This window comes from Balearica regulorum, chromosome 1 (genome assembly GCF_011004875.1).
Source record: "Balearica regulorum gibbericeps isolate bBalReg1 chromosome 1, bBalReg1.pri, whole genome shotgun sequence".
In the NCBI taxonomy this organism is placed as follows: Eukaryota; Metazoa; Chordata; class Aves; order Gruiformes; family Gruidae; genus Balearica; species Balearica regulorum.
In genome coordinates, this window is record NC_046184.1 from 197,916,508 (window position 1) to 197,936,229 (window position 19,722).

Genomic DNA, 19,722 nt, shown 5'->3' on the forward strand with positions numbered 1-19,722 from the left:
TTTCATACACTTAAATTTAAGTGTCTATGATGTAGGTGTCACAGGTGAGCTAGAGGCAGAATTTAGTTGCCTAATCGTATGTACCTACTGTCATCTAAAATACCCTTGTACCTTCTGCCTGGCCTCCAGCTGCCATGATCAAAGTGTCTTCCGTAGATAAAATGATACCACGTGGTGTCTCACACACCCTAAGGTGTTTCAAACACTACTGGATGCTTATGTTTTCATGTCTGAACTCAGACACTATATTCAAGCAAGCCATTGATCTCATCCTAAAGTAGACAACTGCATTTGGTCAGCAGAAGAGCTCTCCATGTGCCAGGTCTAGGTGTCTCCTTCACGCTCTAGGCTGCATTGCCTGTGGAGGTGCAGTTCAGTTCAGTTGTCTGAACATGGGCATCTAGACCTGACTGTGACCGTGTGGGGTGTCCGGGACACTTTGCTGATCATGGCTTTCCCCAGGCATTTGCTCTTCTTAGGAGAACAGAAAGAGTCTGCCGCTATTTTATTCTACCACATGGTCCAGGAAAAGTCTCACTCAAATAGTATGAGGTCAAACATACCAACTTGTTCGAAAATGACAATTCCTGAGGTGTTGGGTTGGATTTACTCTTAGACTTTTTCATTTTTCCTGAAATACTGTAAATCACAGACATTTGCTCTCTGTTACATTGTATTTTAGTTGAAAACTGTCAGGTTTTCTTACAAATTGTTACTGAGCTTTTCATAATTCACATAAATAACTAAAAGCAAAATCAAATAGTTCACTATATTGCACATAAAAAACTGCAAAATGTTCTTTGTGTATTTTAACCCTGAAGTAATCTGTTTCTTAGGGTATGAACTTTTCAAAATTTCTTTCACATTGATCTTGTTCTCTATCTAAAATGTTTAAAAAATTATCTCAGTATGCAAAGTATTACTAATTTATCCTTCATGCTAATAGTATCATTTAAATCACAATTTTAATAAATTAATTTGAAGCAAAGTAGGCATGAATCTCCTCTCACTTATATTAATTTTACACTGAAATAACCTCATTGATTTTAATGAATTTGCTATTCAATTGTACTACAGTGTAAAAAAGAAACAGGCAATGTGTCTTTCTACAATATCTCCTAAAGTAAACAATTATCCTTGCAGTGTAAAGATTAGTATTGGACGAGTCAGAATACATGTTTTAGCATAACAATTTCAACTCGTGTATGAATTTTTACTTACTTTGAGCGGAGATAGACCTTTTCCAAATCAGTTAACAATTATGCAGTTTTTCATATCTTTGTTAAACATGCTTTTCTATTAAAGTCTAGCATCCCTTGGGCAAACAATAATTATTTGATATGGTTTCCTGGTTAAACAAAGTTGTAATTTCAATTAGGTTAAAAAGTAAAAAACTTAAGACCCTTAGGCATAAACAAAATTTATTAACACATTTATTGTAACTTAACTTTGGCTGTAAAACACTAATTGTATAGTTACTAACACATTTGTAGTTTTGCACAGTGAAATAATATGAATATATTCAAATTAAGACCTCAAGATTTCAGAGGACCAATAATTAGCAAAAGCTAAACATTATAATTGCAATCAGGTTGAAAATATTAAAAATGTAATTGAAAACAAGTTACAGGATAATGTCATTATTTTCTTTGATGGACACTTCTGCTTAAAGAGAAATCACACCTTGATGTAACCATTTTAAGGCAACCTTACACCTGGAAAATGAAGGTTGGATTTATCAGGTAATACGAAAGGAAATAGCTTTTCATGTGATAACTTTGACATCTTACTTTGTAAATGAGTACTTTGGTGATTTGCAGAAATAGCCTGAGACAAACTTGTCTTTTGACAGATGACATTTTAAATATACAACAAATACCATCCTGTGACATATGTGCTACACACAGAACAGAAATACAGTGGCTTTCACTCTGAAAGATAAACCCATATAAAAATATCAGAGAGAGTCTAAAAGGTTTTCACAAATAAAACTCAATACAACTCAAAATGGAATATCTAGAATTTTTTCCGCCTCAGTTAACAGTGTGCACTGGAAACATTAAATAATTCAGAAAAAAACTGCACCAGTTCAGTTCCAATCACTAATGGCTTTAAAATAAAATACAGACATAGAGACATATATACCTATTAATATAAACATATTGTTATTTTGCTGTTAAAAGTTCTTACTGATTATTTATTGAAATAGGTCAGAATATCTTCAGATTTCTATTTCCTAATGAGGTAAAACTAGAACTTGTGTTCACACACAATGACATATTTAAAAATGCCATTTTTATTGTGCTTTTCTTGTGGCTGTTATTTGGGTATTACTTAAACTCTTACAAACCTGTGACTCGAAGTTTATCTGTGCCAATTACAACCTCATTTTCATCCACTGTAAAAAGTGGCTTGCCGTCCTTTGAGTTGATCTGAAATTGCTGACTGTGGAATTCTACCATTTTAGGACCTGTAAAGCACAGTACAAAAATGGAATAAGTACATCAGCTTTCTTCAATTTTCTATACAAATTGCTAATAATTTGAATTGTGGTCTTAATAATTTAATGATTCATTTAAGTACACTAAGGATCATGAAGCACCCAGATATTCACAGGATAGTGGCCCTGTAAGTACTGAAATTGGATAAGTCTATTTACATGATCTAATTTGTTGTTCAGAACTGTGCCTGGAGTCATGCTTTCAAGTTGGGTTTCCAGGGAATTTAGGAAATCCCTCACAAATTGATCAAGACAAACATTCATGTTCTTGGTGTTGAAACTAAGATTCTTTGATCAATAGGAGTCTTTCCTTTTTTTTTTTTTTTAAAAAAAAGCCTAATTATCAAAGTCTTTGCAGCGTCATTCCTTTTGATTAGGGACCCTCAAATGCTTTAAAATTACAAACATCCCATGTAAGAGCAGGACTCTCAGCTCTTCATAACAAATGCCAGTTTAGCTCCACATATCTAGCAAATGTTACTGATCATGTTCTTAGAAGAGTTTCAAAAAGCTACAAATGTATTTGCAATTGGAGTTGGTACTCCAAAAATGAAAATAATAGTGTGCAAGAGAGTCTTTACATATTACCAGCCCTAAACTCAGTAAAACATCCTGTTCTACAGTATTGGCTTGGTAAACGGATATAAATGAAACCCTTAATATTAATCTTTCTAACAACCTGATCAATTAAAAATTCACATCTCAAGTTTGAATGTCTATTTGATAAAGTCATCATCTAAATCTATGTTCAGAATTAAAATTACAGAGAATGGCCAAAGCAGTTAAGACTCCTTTTCAGCAATTTTTAATAAAGGTAATTCCCAGTCTATCCATGGGACTGTGAGGCACTAAGATGCTTCCTTCCAGTAAGAATTTGTCTTACCATACCTACTCCTATAACTGTTAAATATATTCCAGGCAGTAATTCTCAAAAGAAATAGGATTTTTTTGTTAGATTTTATGTTAAAATGTCAGTAGGTGACAGATGATAAGTACTGCTAAGAAATACATTCAGGTATTTCCTAAAATCTGCATGGTAGCTGATGCGAGAGATGCATACTATAAGGTTCTACACAAATTGCTTATTGCTTCACTCAGCAGATGCAAAGTGTTGCTTTTAACTACCCACCAAGTATGGAAAGGGTTATAGAAGCCATAATGTCCTAAACTAGGGCAACAATTTTAAGGCAAAAACCCCAATATTGATTCTACTTGAAAATGGTCAGGAGAGAGGGCTGAACTCTGCAGTACATCATACTCTGTTGGACACGTGCGCCCAGGCACAGCCTCAGTGATCTCAGTTCGGCTCTTCTCTAAAGCTCCTCTGAAGCACATGACTTTATTTCTGAGTAGTGTATTGCAAAAACTGAGGTCAGAAAATATATTCATTTAGTGAAAAAGTGTTAAACAGGTTTTTTTGTTTTGGTTTGGTTTTTTTTACAGCAAAAGAGGCAGTTCTGGGTAAGTAAGGCAAGGATGGATCCCTAGCAATGCCTTCCTAGAAAATCTTGGTTAAGATGTTTTATTGTTCCTGTTTCTGCCCAGCAGCAGTAATGAAACTGCTAATTTTTGTAGTGTAGGTAGATCCTTGTTTATTCAAACAAATCAAAGGCCTCGATAACCTGGCTGTCATCAACTTGACTGGTGCTGCAGGGGCCGGTTCCTCGTCCTTCCCATTCATCCAACACCATGATTACAGTGCTCAGCTTGAGTGTGGGAAACACAAATCAAAGCCTCTGCTCTACTACACGATACAGGCTGGGTAACTCAGGCACACTGAGGGTACCACGTTTTTGCTGGAAGGGATTTAGGAGTGATTCTTTCTCTCTTTTGTTGAAGATGTTTTACGCTGTATAGAAAAGGAAGGTACTATTTGGAGCCTTTATTTCCTCCATAGGAAGGGAACCCAAGTCTTCAGCTTCCAGGGTTGACATGTTGGCTGTAGGACTGCTGGAGAAAAGTTGTACTACCACCTTTTCTTCTCCTGATCCTGCTTATTGTCAGACCTCATTCTAAATAGCATCCAATAAAATATCTGCTGGACTAGACATAGAAGGTGAGATAGAAATGGGAATGCTTACTCTGTAGGTTCTGACAAGGTGAAATATTTTTCTTTTCAGAGCTGTCAATATTTTAGTAGGTCTGGCATGCTAGAAGAAAATATTTTTATATAGCTACAGAATATTTATTTATTAAAAGAATTAATAACTGAATGAAGACCCTGAAGGCTTACATTTTAGGTATATGTACTTTAAAGGAAAGTAGGTGCTCCAAGACCTTCCACAGATTCAATTCTAAACTGAGGTTTTATAGTGTGGGTAATCTTTAAAATACTAATTAGAAACTGCTGTAAGTGTATTTGAACTATTGTGCAAGCCTACAAACAATATGCAGCAATATCTCTAAAAGACTCAGAAATGTATCTTGTTTATATGTAATTGTTAATTATTTACACACGATCACAGAAAAATACTTCAATGTGATGAAGATACTGTGTGTTTAGAGGGAATGCTATCTACTGATTTCCTCGGTACAAAAAGACAGTCATTTTTGAAAATAAATTGCTGGGCCTGAACAGCGGCACTTCTGCTCTTTCCTTCTCAGCACCTTGATAGACACAGAAGTTTTCATTGATTATAAAGCATTGGGAAAAAATGGGTTTGAAAGAACTGGAGAAGCGTGACGTGATGTGCACCAGGCCAAACTTGATCTCTTCTAGGAATATATTTATCTTCTCAATTTGCTAATTTGCTGAATCTACTTCAGAAGCAGTCTTGTAAAAGATTTTCCATGTTTCTCGTAGTAAGAACAGGAAAGACCTACCTCAAACAGTATGAATTGATTAATGTAATTTGTACATCTGCATATTGCCAGAAAATTGATAGGTTTTTATTAATTGGATTGTTATGGAATGTAGATTAATTCACAGAGAGATGTGACATGGCAAAAGAAAATAGTTATAAGATATAGGAGCTGCTTTAACTGCTTGAATTTAGGATGAATACATACACACTAAATAGCATTTACATACCTTCAACCAAATTCTGTTTTCTCTCACTTAACCAAAGTAAACAGGTATATATAACAAACGCATGTTGTGCAGGTGGACTTTCTTATTTGTCCTCTCTAATGCAAATTTCAGGCATGGTCTACTTACAGAACTTCATACTGAAACAACCAGAGATGCAGTATGTACCAGTTTAATTAAACTGGTCCACGTATGCACTGACTCCATTCCAACAGTGACTGGAACAAGGCTGGGATTCAGCCTTTCCACTCCCACCTAATTGTTTTTAACATTAGACCACATAAGCACATTCCTGGGCTCTCCTCCTTTCTTCTACTCAATTAATATCTGATTATTCCAGGCAAGGCAGAACACCTTTAACATGAGAAACTGAGGGAGTTCTATCCTAAAATAATGAGATACAGAAAAAACAGAGAAAAATCTCCTTAGGTAGACGAGGAATGAGAGGCATAGCAGGATTTGTAGAAAAGTGCTCATCCTGGCTGGGCAGTAAGTTTTGACAAGCTAATGAATCCATCTATACCAATAAATCAGAGAAAGCCAAGGCAGAAGAGACACTGCCAATTTCTCCTAACCTGGTAGCAGGCACCTTGGCACTGTCTTGACCTGTGCCACACAGCAACCTCCCAGACACTGGCCCTGACCAGGGGCTGTTCCTCGCAGACAAGATGGACGAAGCTCTCCCGTTCTGGAGGGAAGTGGGTCTAGCTGAGAGCTGTGCCACGTCATCTGCCCCTGGGGCAGACTGTGGGTCCTGGGTTTGGTTGCTAATGTAGATTAGTCTATCCTTACTTGCTAAACACTTTCCTACTTTAAATATTTCTGGTCATGCTGTGAGTCATTCATTAAGGTGTTTAGTGATTTTTATTGATTAAGAAAAGTTAGGTGCCTATTGCTCTTAACTTTTCTTTTTCCTAAGCAAGAGTTAGGAGAATGCAAACATTGAATGTAAGCATGTAGAGGGCAGTTAGGCAGGATCTAAGATGGGTGTATTGTGAACGACACCCATTATATTTTAAAGCTAGATTTAAATAAGAAAAAACTCTCCAAGCACTGAGAGAACTCACTACACAGTATATATAATTCCCAAAGGAGTCTTAACTGGTGGCTCTTTGAAACTACAACTCATGGCCTTGACCATGCTGGGTTTGCAAACAGATTTCTCTCCTGTTTGATCCCGGTCCTTGCATGCATGAATAAATCTTTAACAAGAGTCTTTAAGTCCATAGTTTTCTCAACACAAATGACCCAGTAAAGTGGGACAAGGATTGTCCTATAGATAATCTTCATTATCAAAGAATGATATGGATAACAACTGATGCATTTTAAATCTTTAGAGAGAATGCTAGGGCAAACCAAATTCAAGCATATGTTTTATTCATGCTAGAGATGAGACATTTCATTATATGTGGAACAAATTTCAAAAAGCAATAATAGGTTTTTAAAGAAATGGGAACAAATTTATGTAACCAAAAGTAGCCATTAATTTCTCTTAGTTGTATTTCACAATACACATACACTAGCTATAGTGCAATAACACTAATTGTATTGTGATCCCAGTAAGATTAATTTTCAGCTCATAAACAGCAGCCATATTCAATATCTGAAATTTTAATCTCCTAATTCCTAAATTAATTTTGTTTACAACCCTAGTATACTAACTACATTTAAGTCAACTAATACTATCTAATCGTACTTGTTGATAATGTAACATGACTGAATGCAGGTTATTGAGAGCATTTGAACTGTTTTCCCATTGCTGCCAGAGTTGTCACAGGAATTCCCATGTTGATCAGTTATCTTTGCTAATCAGGCTGACCAATAATTGCCCATTGTTTCTTTACACTTGCTCTTTTAACACATGTAGTTCTGACAGAGACCTTGTATGTGATCATCACATGACATCACATACCTCTTAACACTGCAGATGCCACTTTAAATGATGAAAAATTGTTTCAAAAACAATTGATCTATTGCCTGCAAAGGATTACAATGCTAAACAGTCTTCCTTTTTTGTTTCTCCTCCTCCCTCTTGACTCCCCTAGGTGGTTTTCCAGAGAAGGAAAGTCTTTTGTTTAGTGAGTCCACTTCAGTTGAAAAACATTTAAATAAATTCCCTTTTGCTGCTACCCAACCTTTGAATTCCAGGCCAATACAAATGTAGAAGGACAAGATGGCAAAGAATCTCCAATCAAAAATAGGGCCTGCCATAAAATACATATCTACAAATCCTTAACATCAATGAAATTGGTAACATGTAGACAGACTCTTCAAATCCAGTTAGTTCTGCCAAGTACTGATCACTTTTAGTATGTCTTTAGATCTTTCAGAAGAAAAGGCTTTCCAGCACTGAAGTTATTTAATTTCAGATCTTTTCTTTTTTTACTCTCTTCTGCTATCCATCACTTCTGATAACCTATGGCTGTCACCTACTCTGTATGCTTCACTCTTCTCCTACCACCTAGAATCATTGAAGTGTTGAATATAAGCCAAACTCCTGAGTGCTTTGGGGTATTGCTATGCAATTTCATTTTTTAGTTAATTTTTATTATATTAAAGCACCTTACTTAAAATAAGATCTCATTAAAAGTGTATTAAAAATGCAATACTCCTACAGATTCAGTTCTAGTTCCATGAGTAATACAATACCAATAAATGTAAAGCCATTACTTTCAGAAGCATAAAATTAGTCAGATATTCATACTGAATGGTATGGAAGTACTTGCTAGTCTTTTATTAGAACATATGCATTATTACAAACAATATGCAGCACATTGCATATATACATTTTATGTCCATATCATACATCTCTCATCACCTTGAAAAACATCTCTAATACATGAATAGAACACTTGCTGCTCCTGTTTCCTCTTTTTCTCTCAGTTCTCCTTTTATGCAATGGATGCAATAATTATGCCCTTTCAGGTCAAAGTAAGGATGCCTTACTGTCAGCAATTCTTATACTTTGTTGTTCTCTATGGTTGAATACAAGTCTAGAGATCTTTAAAAAATTGGTTCTGAATGATCATTGCTGACACTGATCATGCAGACACTGGAAACCCAACCTAGGGTTAGGTATTTAGGTGGTAGTACTTTCCCTTCTCAGAGCTAATTAAATGTCTTTATCCATCTAGGCATTATCCTTATAAAATAGTCTATTCAAATATAAAAAAAACCCCAACCATTAAGTATTTCACTGTAAAATGGATCATTGCATGTAGAAACCATGGCAGTAATAGGAGATTGTGTTTCTCCCACATGACTTGACAAATAGGCTATGGTGTCACCTTTTCTCTCAGGCCTAACGAATCCAGAATTTGGTGCATGATGAATAACTTCAACAGGAAAAGGTGAAACACACAGTCCTCAGACAGGTAAGGTGAAAAGGAAAGTACTAAAGGAGATGAGGCATGATAATTTGAAACCCTGTATGCAGAGAGGACAGCTGATCTGTCTCTCATCCCTGAGTGAATACTTTAACCACTCTTCTGTATAATGGATAATTCTTCTTCCTCCAGTTATTTTTTTTTTTAAGGAAAGCCATGAGTGTATTTTCATAAGGTCAACTCCAGCACTGTGTTTCAGGAGTATTCTATGCATGCCTACTGGATCTGGGCAGAGGACAATGTGAGAGGACCAATTAAACAGATGGGGCATGACTCAGTTGCCAACGTAGCTGTCTAGTGCCGTTATGCATACTTTGGTGTTCCCTGCCTGGCCTTCAGCTTATTTCAGATGCCCTAGAGTATCTAAGACTTCCACACCAGACTAGAAAGTCTGACATGGGGTCTGTCAGCAACCTGAGCCCTTCCAGAGTGTCAGCTGAAGACTGGGGCAAGACGGATTCACAGAAGAATGCAAGTCAGAAGTCACCTCTGGAGGTCACCTAAGTCCTACCTCCTACTCACAGCAGGGTCAGCTTGCTTGGAAGTTAGATGAAGGCACTCAGAGGTGGAATTTTAATACCTCTGAGGAAAGGGATTCAACAGCCTCCCTAGGTCACCTGTTCCCTTGGTTAACCAAACAGTGATATTCCCCCCCTGCTTCTATCCAGTTGCATTTTGCCTCACTGCAACCTATGACCATTGCCTCTTGCCCTTTGCTGAGCACCTCCGAGAAGAGTCTGGCTTCATCTTGTCTCTAGCCCTCCTAGTAGCAGGCTGAAGTTACAAGCCCCCTTTAAGCCTTCTTTTCTGCAGGTTAAACACAACTTCTTCAGCCTCTTCATGTGCTTCCACTCCCTGACCATCTTAACTGCTCCCTGTGTGAGTCTCCTCAGTTTGCTCATAGCTCTGTCATACTGGAGAAGGCTTAACATGGTATCCAGGATGCAGTCTCCCAGGAGTGGAACGATGCAGCCCAGTATGCTATTAGACCTCATTGCCACAAGGGTACACTGCAGATACATGTTCAAGTAGTCCACCAGGACTGAAGGGGGGGTGTCATCTTCTGGAGACCTGCTGCAAAAAGATAGGGATCTAGCTCCTTTTTCAGCCACTAACTGCCATCATGAGTCTTGTTAGCTTTAAGAAGAAAATACTGTTACACTTGAAATTCTAGGATTTTAGGTGTACTTAATTATCCAAATTCTATAATAGATTATAGTTACAATAAATTTCAGCTATTTTAAGCTAACCGTCATAAAGTCATCTAGCATTAACCAATGCCAAGAATTCAATCTTTTTATTACTTTCAAGGAAGGAAGTACAAGAACTGTGCTCACCTTTAGCAATAACTATTATCTTCAAATTAGCATCCAACAACTTATGTTAATGATTACTATACCATATGAACCAAAATATGTTTGGGATTGCAAATTTACTGAAGATCATGAAAGTCAAGGTTATAAAATGATTAATAATTCCATTTTATTCACTTATTTTGAATTCCTTGCTCCCATTGAAATAAAGAGAGAATGGGGCTACTCAGAGGAGTAATTGCTCTCTGATGAGAGACAGGTATCCACTATCTGGTTCTTTTTCCAAATAAAAATGATTTCCCTAAAATTAGCCTTTTTTTCCAGAGGTAAGCTCTGTAGACTTACATGCATATTGCTTTTCTCTTCTAGACACAGTTAGAAGAGAAGTGACAGCATAGGATTCAAATCCCCTTGGCCAGGTTAAATTTCCCCTTAATTGTGATGCTGGCATATTTAAGCAAGTTGGCAATGCACATAACTACCTGATTAACTTCTTGAGGATGTTTAAAGTCTGGCTTAAGTCAGCATTGCTGACCCTGAACATTATCACATACTTCTTCATAAAGATTATCATATTTGGGGACAGGGTGTGTAAATCTTGCTATGGTAAGCACCTTACTATACATGGTACATAGACATCAATTATTTTTTGGCAGAAGAGGATACTTTTCATTTGAGTCTAAATATTAAACTGTAGCTGTAATGACTAAAATACTTTTTTCATAAATAAGTTTTCATGTCGACATGCTTAGCTAGCTTTAATTTAAATGTATATTGATTACTCCTTACTTTTTCCTGCTATTTGTTTTAGTTCTTTTCAACATTGTATCAATTTAAATACACAATGGTCTTACAAAAGACTACTAGCATATGCATTTAATATAGAAGAAAAACACATCTGCTATGGATTAAAACAGGAAATTAGAAAATAAGATCGTTTAAAAAGTCTGTAGGATGTTTTAGCAGCCACCTGTCATTCTCTAAATTTTGCCTGATCTCAAGTCAACTGAATTTTACTTTTAAATAAAACTGGTATGTATGTCTTGATATGATCATTGGTAGCTAAAATTTTTATACTTCTGGAAGTAAAAATCCCTACTTTAATCCCCTTAGAACAAATATTGTAAGTTCTTGATTGTAGGAAGACTTAATCACCTCAAAAATATTTCAATGAAGTTTCCGATTTATCTTTCTATTAATTACTCCTATGTTGTATCTTTCCTTCTTATAACCCAGCTGGACAGCAATTAAAGTTGTGCAAATAATCATCTTCCTGCAGTACAAAGATCTTCAAGAAATATGTTCTGGCTTTTATCTTAAAGATAAGAAAGAACTTATTTGGACAAAAGTGGAGTTTTTAATGAAAGCCTTCTGGGAAAAATAAAGAAGGAAAAGCTAAATTATTATACAATGTCATTAATTAAGTCAAGTTTATGAAACTGGCTTCAGGGGTTTCCCTGTAAAAACACCATCAAACTCTTCTTACGTACATCATGCTTCATTAACGCTGTTTTCTTCCTGCCATGTCTCCGATGAAAAAATACCATCACTTGAAAATGAAATATCAAAATGCTGATAAGAAAATCAGAAATTATTTGACACTGGAGAGTAGCAGTTTATAGATGGCAATTAATGCTAATGAAGCAATATATTAGGTACTGACACTTATGTTTCCTTAGAATGTTGTTCCTGTTTGAAAAAGGAGGAGTGGGATAGCACAAATGCTCTCATTATAACAGCTGTTCAGATTAATGTAATGGACGTTAAAATAGTCTCTAGGCAGAATTTTGACTGTAATGCTGTTTTCAGAGTGCATAAAACATTTTAACTTTTACCATATTCCCATGCTTTGTGAGTGGTGCTGATTTCATGTTTCAAAGTGCAGAACAGCTTCATAATACAGCTATCTAAATAAATTCCCTCTAGCTTTAAACACTTTAAACTGAACCCCTGACCGGAAGCTACTGATGGTACTGTTGCTCGGTGTAAATGACTGAACTAGGAGGAGGACCAGCAGTCCACCATACTGGAATCTGTTCTCACAGACCTTGCATGACTTTGCAAGTCTCTTTCCATTGTGGTATTTTTCTCCTGAAAAAGACATCTTACAAGCAGAACTTAGGGTCTTCTGCAGGTTGAAGCTTCCTTACGTGATCCTTCAAAAATAGATCTTTTCAAAAACTGGCCTTACTTTTCAATAAAGATAGATGGAAACTATGCTGCTCTTCATTCAGTTTCTTAATATTCAGCACTGGAACACCACTGTGTTATATTCATCTGCTGGTAGGCTGTATATGTAAGCATATGTTTACTTAGGTGAAGCATCACTTACTGTTTGATACTACTGCTGCTCTTAAGTATTTGATAAATGACTATATCATCTATATGTTCTTTTATATATATTATACATTTGTTAGTATTCATTATTGAAAAAGTTTGACAATTTTTTACACTAAGTTGCTTTGCTATGACTTGGTACAAATCAAAGGTGCTACATTTCTTTTTTATTCTAGGATTGAATACAGCTTTGAAGTAGTAAGTTTCAAGGAATTTTGGACATGAGGGTTAACAGCTTTCTTCAACTGCTTTCTTGGATTGTAAAAAAAAAGTGCTAGATATTTCAGTTTTGAATGTGGATGAGCAAACTGTGATAATGACATCTGAATCTTATTCATGATTTTAAAGACAGGAGCTATTCTAAAGAAAATAGTTATCATCTGTTCTGTAGACATCCTTGCTGTGCCTATAAGCATCTCCCTCCTTGTTCATATATGAGTTTTATATGATTTGAAATGACATCTTTGTCGGTGACATGGACAGTGGGATCGAGTGCACCCTCAGCAAGTTTGCCCATGACACCAAGCTGTGTGGTGTGGTCGACACGCTGGAAGGAAGGGATGCTATCCAGAGGGCCCTGGACAGGCTGGAGAGGTGGGCCTGTGTGAACCGCATGAAGTTTAGCAAGGCCAAGTGCAAGGTCCTGCATGTGGGTCGGCGCAATCCCAAGCACGACTATCGGCTGGGCAGAGAAGGGATTGAGAGCAGCCCTGAGGAGAAGGACTTGGGGGTATTGATTGATGAGAAATTCAACATGAGCCGGCAGTGTGCGCTTGCAGCCCAGAAAGCCAACCGTGTCCTGGGCTGCATCAAAAGCAGCGTGACCAGCAGGTAGAGAGATGTGATTCTGCCCCTCTACTCCACTCTCATGAGACCCCACCTGGAGTACTGCATCCAGCTCTGGGGGCCCCAGTAAAACAAAGACATGGAGCTGTTGCAGTGAGTCCAGAGGAGGCCACAAAGCTGATCAGAGGGCTGGAGCACCTCTCCTATGAGGACAGGCTGAGAGAGTTGGGGTTGTTCAGCCTGGAGAAGAGAAGGCTCCGGGGAGACCTTAGAGCAGCCTTCCAGTACCTGAAGGGGCCTACAGGAAAGCTGGAGAGGGACTGTTTACAACGGTGTGTAGTGACAGCACAAGGGGTAATGACTTTAAGCTGAAGGAGGGTAGATTTAGACTAGATCTTTGGAAGAAATTCTTCCCTGTGAGAGTGGTGAGGCACTGGAACAGGTTGCCCAGAGAGGTTGTGGAGGCCCCATCCCTGGAAGTGTTCAAGGCCAGGTTGGATGGGGCTTTGGGCGACGTGGTCTAGTGGAGGGTGTCCCTGCCCATGGCAGGGGGGTTGGAACTAGATGATCTTTAAGGTCCCTTCCAACCCAAACCATTCTATGATTCTCTGATTTAATAAATTGTTACCTTTTTTCTTCAAAGTCGAGTAAAGGTTGAAAAATATTAACAAATCTAAGAAAAATTCTGTTGCATCTGACATATATTGTTACCATTCTTGCCTTAAAAATATGATTTAAAGAGTAAGGTCTGCTTATTCTTGCTGCCAAGATCTATCACCTACATCTGTCTAAATCTATTGATTTTACTCAGTAAACTAATATATCTTACTGCTACCAAATATAGTAAAATACGTACATTTTTAAGTTGTGAACTGGCAGGTTTTTTAGGACATCTGCTTAAATGTATTAGTCTCTGGAATACTAGGAAAAGAAGAGGGTCATACAGACCTCTCTAGCCATGTTCTCCTGTTGCGTTTTCTTAGAAAATGATTTGCAACTATCAATAGATATTTACACAAGAAAAAGAGTAACTTCTGCAGTGACCTTTCCTGCATAACTCTGCAATAAAAAAGTACTTCAAATATTATTAACTGACAAATTGAAAATATACTGTTGGTACTTATTGAGTGGGAGCTGGACTATTCAAATATGGTCATAACAGTAAAAAATAATCATGTATTTAGTGCTTTATATCCTCCAAACTCCTTGCAAATATTCATTAAAATGTTTCCAAAACAGTGAACAAGGAAAAATCACTTAGACTTACCCACATTTAATCTGCCTGTGACTTCCCCATGTGAATTGCGAGCATTCACAGTCACATTGTGAGTAGACTGGAGAAGCAGTGATGAATCCTGAAGTATGGAGGAAAAAAAAAAAAAGATTCAGCAGAATAATTAGAATTGTAAACAATTAAAAACCCACATGTTCTCATGAAAGTTTAAGGGAATCATACTCAGTTCCAAAACTTTGTGGCTAGAAAATTATTTAAGGAAAAACAGAAAGTCATAGGGTACAATAGGACCTGGTAAGCATGTAATTTTATGTTAAAACCTAAAGCAAACTGCAAAACTACACACGTGCATGGAAGAGAATATGATGAACAGGACGTTGATTTGACCATTCTGTGCTGAGTCGAATGAGGTATGTAGTTGAGAGACAACTGCCAAACCCCTGGTGACACATGCCCCTGCTACAACAGGCTAATTCTGAGTTTGTTGTAGGAAAGCCAGCAAATCATGCAACAACTTTCAATGCCTTCTCTAAGCCTGAAATCACCGGAAAATAAACTTAGCCACATAAAAAGCTGACCACGGACACCTCGAACCTCTTCCACTTTCACTTCTCTGCCTGGGCCCAGGAGAGTTCCAGTGAGTGTGAGGAGTACTGGAAGGAGCAAGAGGCAAGAGAAGATTTGGCCCAGGGAAGGCTGTAGCTCACCCAAAGAAAGGATCCAAGAAGAGGGGCTGCAGAAAAGCATACTGCCCTTGAAAGGACACCCACCCCATGCCATTTATTTAAGTCCCTGTCAATGCTTCTCATATCTCACTTCTCAACCTCTTTTCCAGCTCTACCTTTCCTCCCATACCACTGGCCTCGACTTCTAATCTTGCATCTGTCTGATAATAAGTATGTGAGATGGTCTATTGAGGCAGGGTAAGTAGCCAAATACACCAGGCATTAAGGTATTGTCACAGATTGCATCATAGGTGGGACATTTGCAGAGCAGTCAGAGCTTCGTGCCTACCCATCATTCTGTGTCACTTATGGAAGCCAGGGCATGCTTAGCATGTGCAATTGGTATCTTCGTTCATCCCTACCACACCTCACCACAATCCAGGCCAGCTATGGTAGGCAATTCAAAAATTCATGTCATTCTTAGACTGCAGCCAGCATGGAATAACTTCACCAAAAACAAAACATCCCCTTGTGTTAACTCAGAGCTTGGTGTTGTGTTTGTTGAACTCCTTCCAGGTGATGTACCATTTCCATTACTTATTCCCAGAGCTTCCACTCAAACTCTCTGTACTTCAGGCCCATTGGTGCCTCCCCACCCAGTGCTTCTTGTGAAGATCAGATGAGTAACTGTTTTGAAAGACCTAGCTGCCCATTGTGCTCCATCAGACTAGATATATGGAGAGTAATGAAACAGGCTTATGACAAGAGAACTGGTAGGGATCATTTGGAAGCATCCTAAAACTTTGTGAGGAGGGAATTGAGTGGGTTCTTCTTATGGTTTTCTTTGATTTACCACCTGAATTGTCTTTAAATGCAGCTGATTTTCAGGGAGATCATACAGGCCATCGTTTTTACCTGATCTTAAGTATCAGAAAATTATCTGGGGACAAGAAGTCTAATCATATTCATTTCCGTCAGCAAATCGTAGCCACACTGGTAGACTTATTAAAAGAGGGTAAAAAATTTTTGCAGTACAGGTTCTTTCATACTAAAGCACACCTTATATCTAAAGGACAGGAACCTAGTAACTGACAAGAGTGCCTAAGTACATCTCAGTTGCCGAAGTAGCAAGGAATACGTGACATGAAGAGGGTATTAGCAAGCTGCCTGCTTGTGAACTCAAAGGGGATACACATTCCTAGATAAATAAGTGAGTTTCTGAGTACTGGAATATTGTTAAAGATCAGTCTCTCTCACATATATGGCTTCTGGTACTTTTTCTGGACTTGCAGAGACTATGCAGCACCTTGAAGGGCTAATCCCTAAAAATCACTCCCAAATCATGTTCCTGTTGTAATTTGATGCTTAGAGTATGAGATAACCTAAGAATTTGAACACATTTGATGTGAAGAATTTTACTACAAAAACTTACCTAATAACAGTGGTAGAAGCAATACACAGTTTTGAGTCCAACTTACCAATTTTTTTTTGTAAAAGTATATCTTACAAGTAGGAAGATATGCTATGTCAAAAAAAGTGACTAAGCGAGCACAATAAATGAATCACATTTTGTAAACTAATCAGGAAAATGTGAAAGCTAACAGAATTAACACAAATAATGAAAAGTCTTAGGAAAAAAGTAAGCAGCATGTTAGAATGATCATTAATGGTAACAAATTAGTATGAAGTGGGAAAGGAAGGTCAACAAAGATCAGGTAAATATATTACATTTAAGTACGTGTACTAAATGACCCACAAATCTGGGCATGTCTATTACACTTATTTGACTGCCAGTGGTTGATTTAAAAAATAAGTTAGTAACTTGTAATACCAAATTTAACTGAGAATAAACCGTATGCTAGATCTGCAGCTTCCATAGGTGTGTTGTTGACTAATTAAAATCTAGTAACATATTTATAAATGGTCATCTTTTATCTTTCCATGAATATGTATTAGCTAAGATGCAATGGTATTGCCCACAACTCTGTGTTGGACTCCTAACAAAGGCATAAACTTGTAACAGGCTCCAGAGATGATGCACAGCAAGTAGATTTTCTGCTGCATATTTTCTTAGCACTTTGGAGACCTCATTAGGTGAGAAAAGCTGTTAGGAGACTGCAAGGAGAACACTATTAAGGCAAGCGAGAAAGCTGCTATGAAAGCTGTGAGTGACCTAATTCTCTAACAGACAAACTTAGAAAAAAGAAATCATAACAAATAAGCAACTTTATGGGAATAAATATATAGATGGCACTCAGGCGATCAAGCTACAGGCAATTAAGCCTCTAGAGAGTTCAAATATTTTAAAAAGCAAGCAAGCAAACAAAAAACCTCTGATGAATTATCAGTTTGTAGGGGGCACAGACATGCAGTAGCCTGAAGGCTCCAATTAATGCATGCTACTAATGATCACGATGGGTCATTAGACAGCTAAGCTTGTATTAGATGCTGCCACACCTCTTTATTCCTATATTGTACTAAACGTATTAAGAGCTGGAAGGAACATTAAACGAACACGAATGGTAGCTTAACATTGCATAATGATTTTGGGGGGCATTACATGTCTTATTGCATGAACAACCTCGAGGGAAATTCATTTAAGCACATAAATAATTTTCCCACTACCTATGAGCAGAAAAGAATACAGCATAAGAAACAAAATGGAAATATAGATTAGGAATGGAATTTCACCATCTAAGTATGAGCTCCTGCTGCTGGAAATACTTGTTGCAGAAAGAGAGAGAAAAAAAAAAAAAGGCTTAGACGTGAAATATGTTGGCATTACTTAAATTTCAGTAATCAAGCATTTTAACAACCTCATCCTAAATCCTCAATCAATCATGTTTTCTGATAAATTTATTTACATTTTCTCTTGCCATAGCAATACAAACACTAACTTTTTCCCTAGTTTCAGAAAAGTCTCCTAACTGGCTATTTCTTCGTGGTGAGGATGATTACATGTTTGAAGTAATGAAACAGCCATATTCAGCTTTTACTTTCACTGAATACTACTTTATTCAATGAAATGTCCCATTGGTTGATGACAATGTTCATAAAACATGGCTTTATTTTGTGAGTTTGGATTATAGACGATAGTTCTGAAAAATATTCATTTTCTTGGCCAGAAACAGATATCACTCCATAAAAAATTCACTAGAATAAGTTTCAGAGTTCACCTGGATAATTAAAAACCAATTCAGATTCTCTCTTCCTTCCTCTAAACCTACCATGCCAATTCTCAGTACCATTTTAAAGTTAATCTCCTTGATAAATATTTTCTTTCACCAAGTATGTTATTCCTTTTTTACCTCAATAATAACAATAAAACAATTTTCTGTCTATGTAAACAAGATGAAATCCAAAAGTCTTTCTCTTTGGTCTGGTAGATTTCATATACATAGATATATAAAGATATCATACATTTAATATTGTTGTCCTAGAAGTGACAAAACCTGAACTTATTAGAGAAATCGTGATTTTTCCAATAGGATCCACTATATTTAGAGATATTGAAACTATTCTGTAATGGATGAATAAACAAAACAAGCAGTTTCACAGGGAAGCCTGCATTAAAAAAATAATCTCAGTAAAAATAATGAAAAACTTTCTACACACTCTTAAAATTTTAGCATTACTTACATACAATGACCTTTATAATTCCTTTTTGAGCTACTTCTTATCACATGTCTAAGAGAAAAATTTTAATTCTGCTCTAGCATCAGAACATTGACCTAATGATCATGCTTGTAAAGTATGCAAAAATATGTGTATATATACACACACACATATATATATTTCTCCATGAGAAATGCCTGGACTTTGCCTAAAGTCAGCTGTTCGTAAGTGCTTTAATTTTATTTTAGCATTATTGAAAGATTATCTGCTTACCACTCGAGAATGGATTTCTTTGGCATAAAGAGGGAATAAGAATTCTGATTCCCCTTCCAGACGAAGGCCTTCTTTGGTAACACGCAGGTGTCCCATTCCAGTCTGAGGACAAGATGCAAGAATTATTCATATTTTGTTATAGTTGCTGTATTTATTTTTTGTTCATTTCATAAACTGAAAATTTCCAGAGCTGCCTGCCTCCAGTCTATTAATAAAGATACCCATAGTAATGCATTTAAAATTTTGAGAATTCCTCTTTCAGGAGTATTTTTCTTTAAGAAATTGTAACTTTCAAGAAAAAGTTATTAAAGTTGGATTTTTTTTTTCCGAGGAAAAATACAGTATCACAGTCATTAATTTAAAAAGAAGGGCATTTGTATTGGCTGTGCTGAAATAGCCTTTGTACTTGCCTTCTAAAAATGTCATGAACTTTTACACGAGTACTCACATAAACCAAGCCTTATGTTAACATCTCAAGGTTTATTCTATTAATAATGTATTTTACAAAGAACGTAATACTTCTAAGCCTATTGAAGAGACAAAGAGGGATTTTTATTTGATTCCTTTTTCAGTAATTACTTCTTT

General features: G+C 36.8%; 1 protein-coding gene across 9 annotated transcripts in view; it reads right to left on the reverse strand.

Annotated features, from left to right (window-relative positions):
* The window catches only part of SGCG (sarcoglycan gamma), a 151,424-nt gene that overhangs the window by 38,014 nt on the left and 93,688 nt on the right, over window positions 1-19,722 (reverse strand). For all 9 annotated transcript variants that reach the window (XM_075742182.1, XM_075742181.1, XM_075742180.1 and 6 more), the window contains 3 exons: window positions 19,138-19,239; window positions 14,618-14,705; window positions 2,351-2,470 (listed from right to left, as the gene is read on the reverse strand). In XM_075742182.1, coding sequence (XP_075598297.1) covers window positions 2,351-2,470; window positions 14,618-14,705; window positions 19,138-19,239 — 310 coding nt within the window. The remainder of the gene's footprint in view (window positions 1-2,350; window positions 2,471-14,617; window positions 14,706-19,137; window positions 19,240-19,722) is intronic.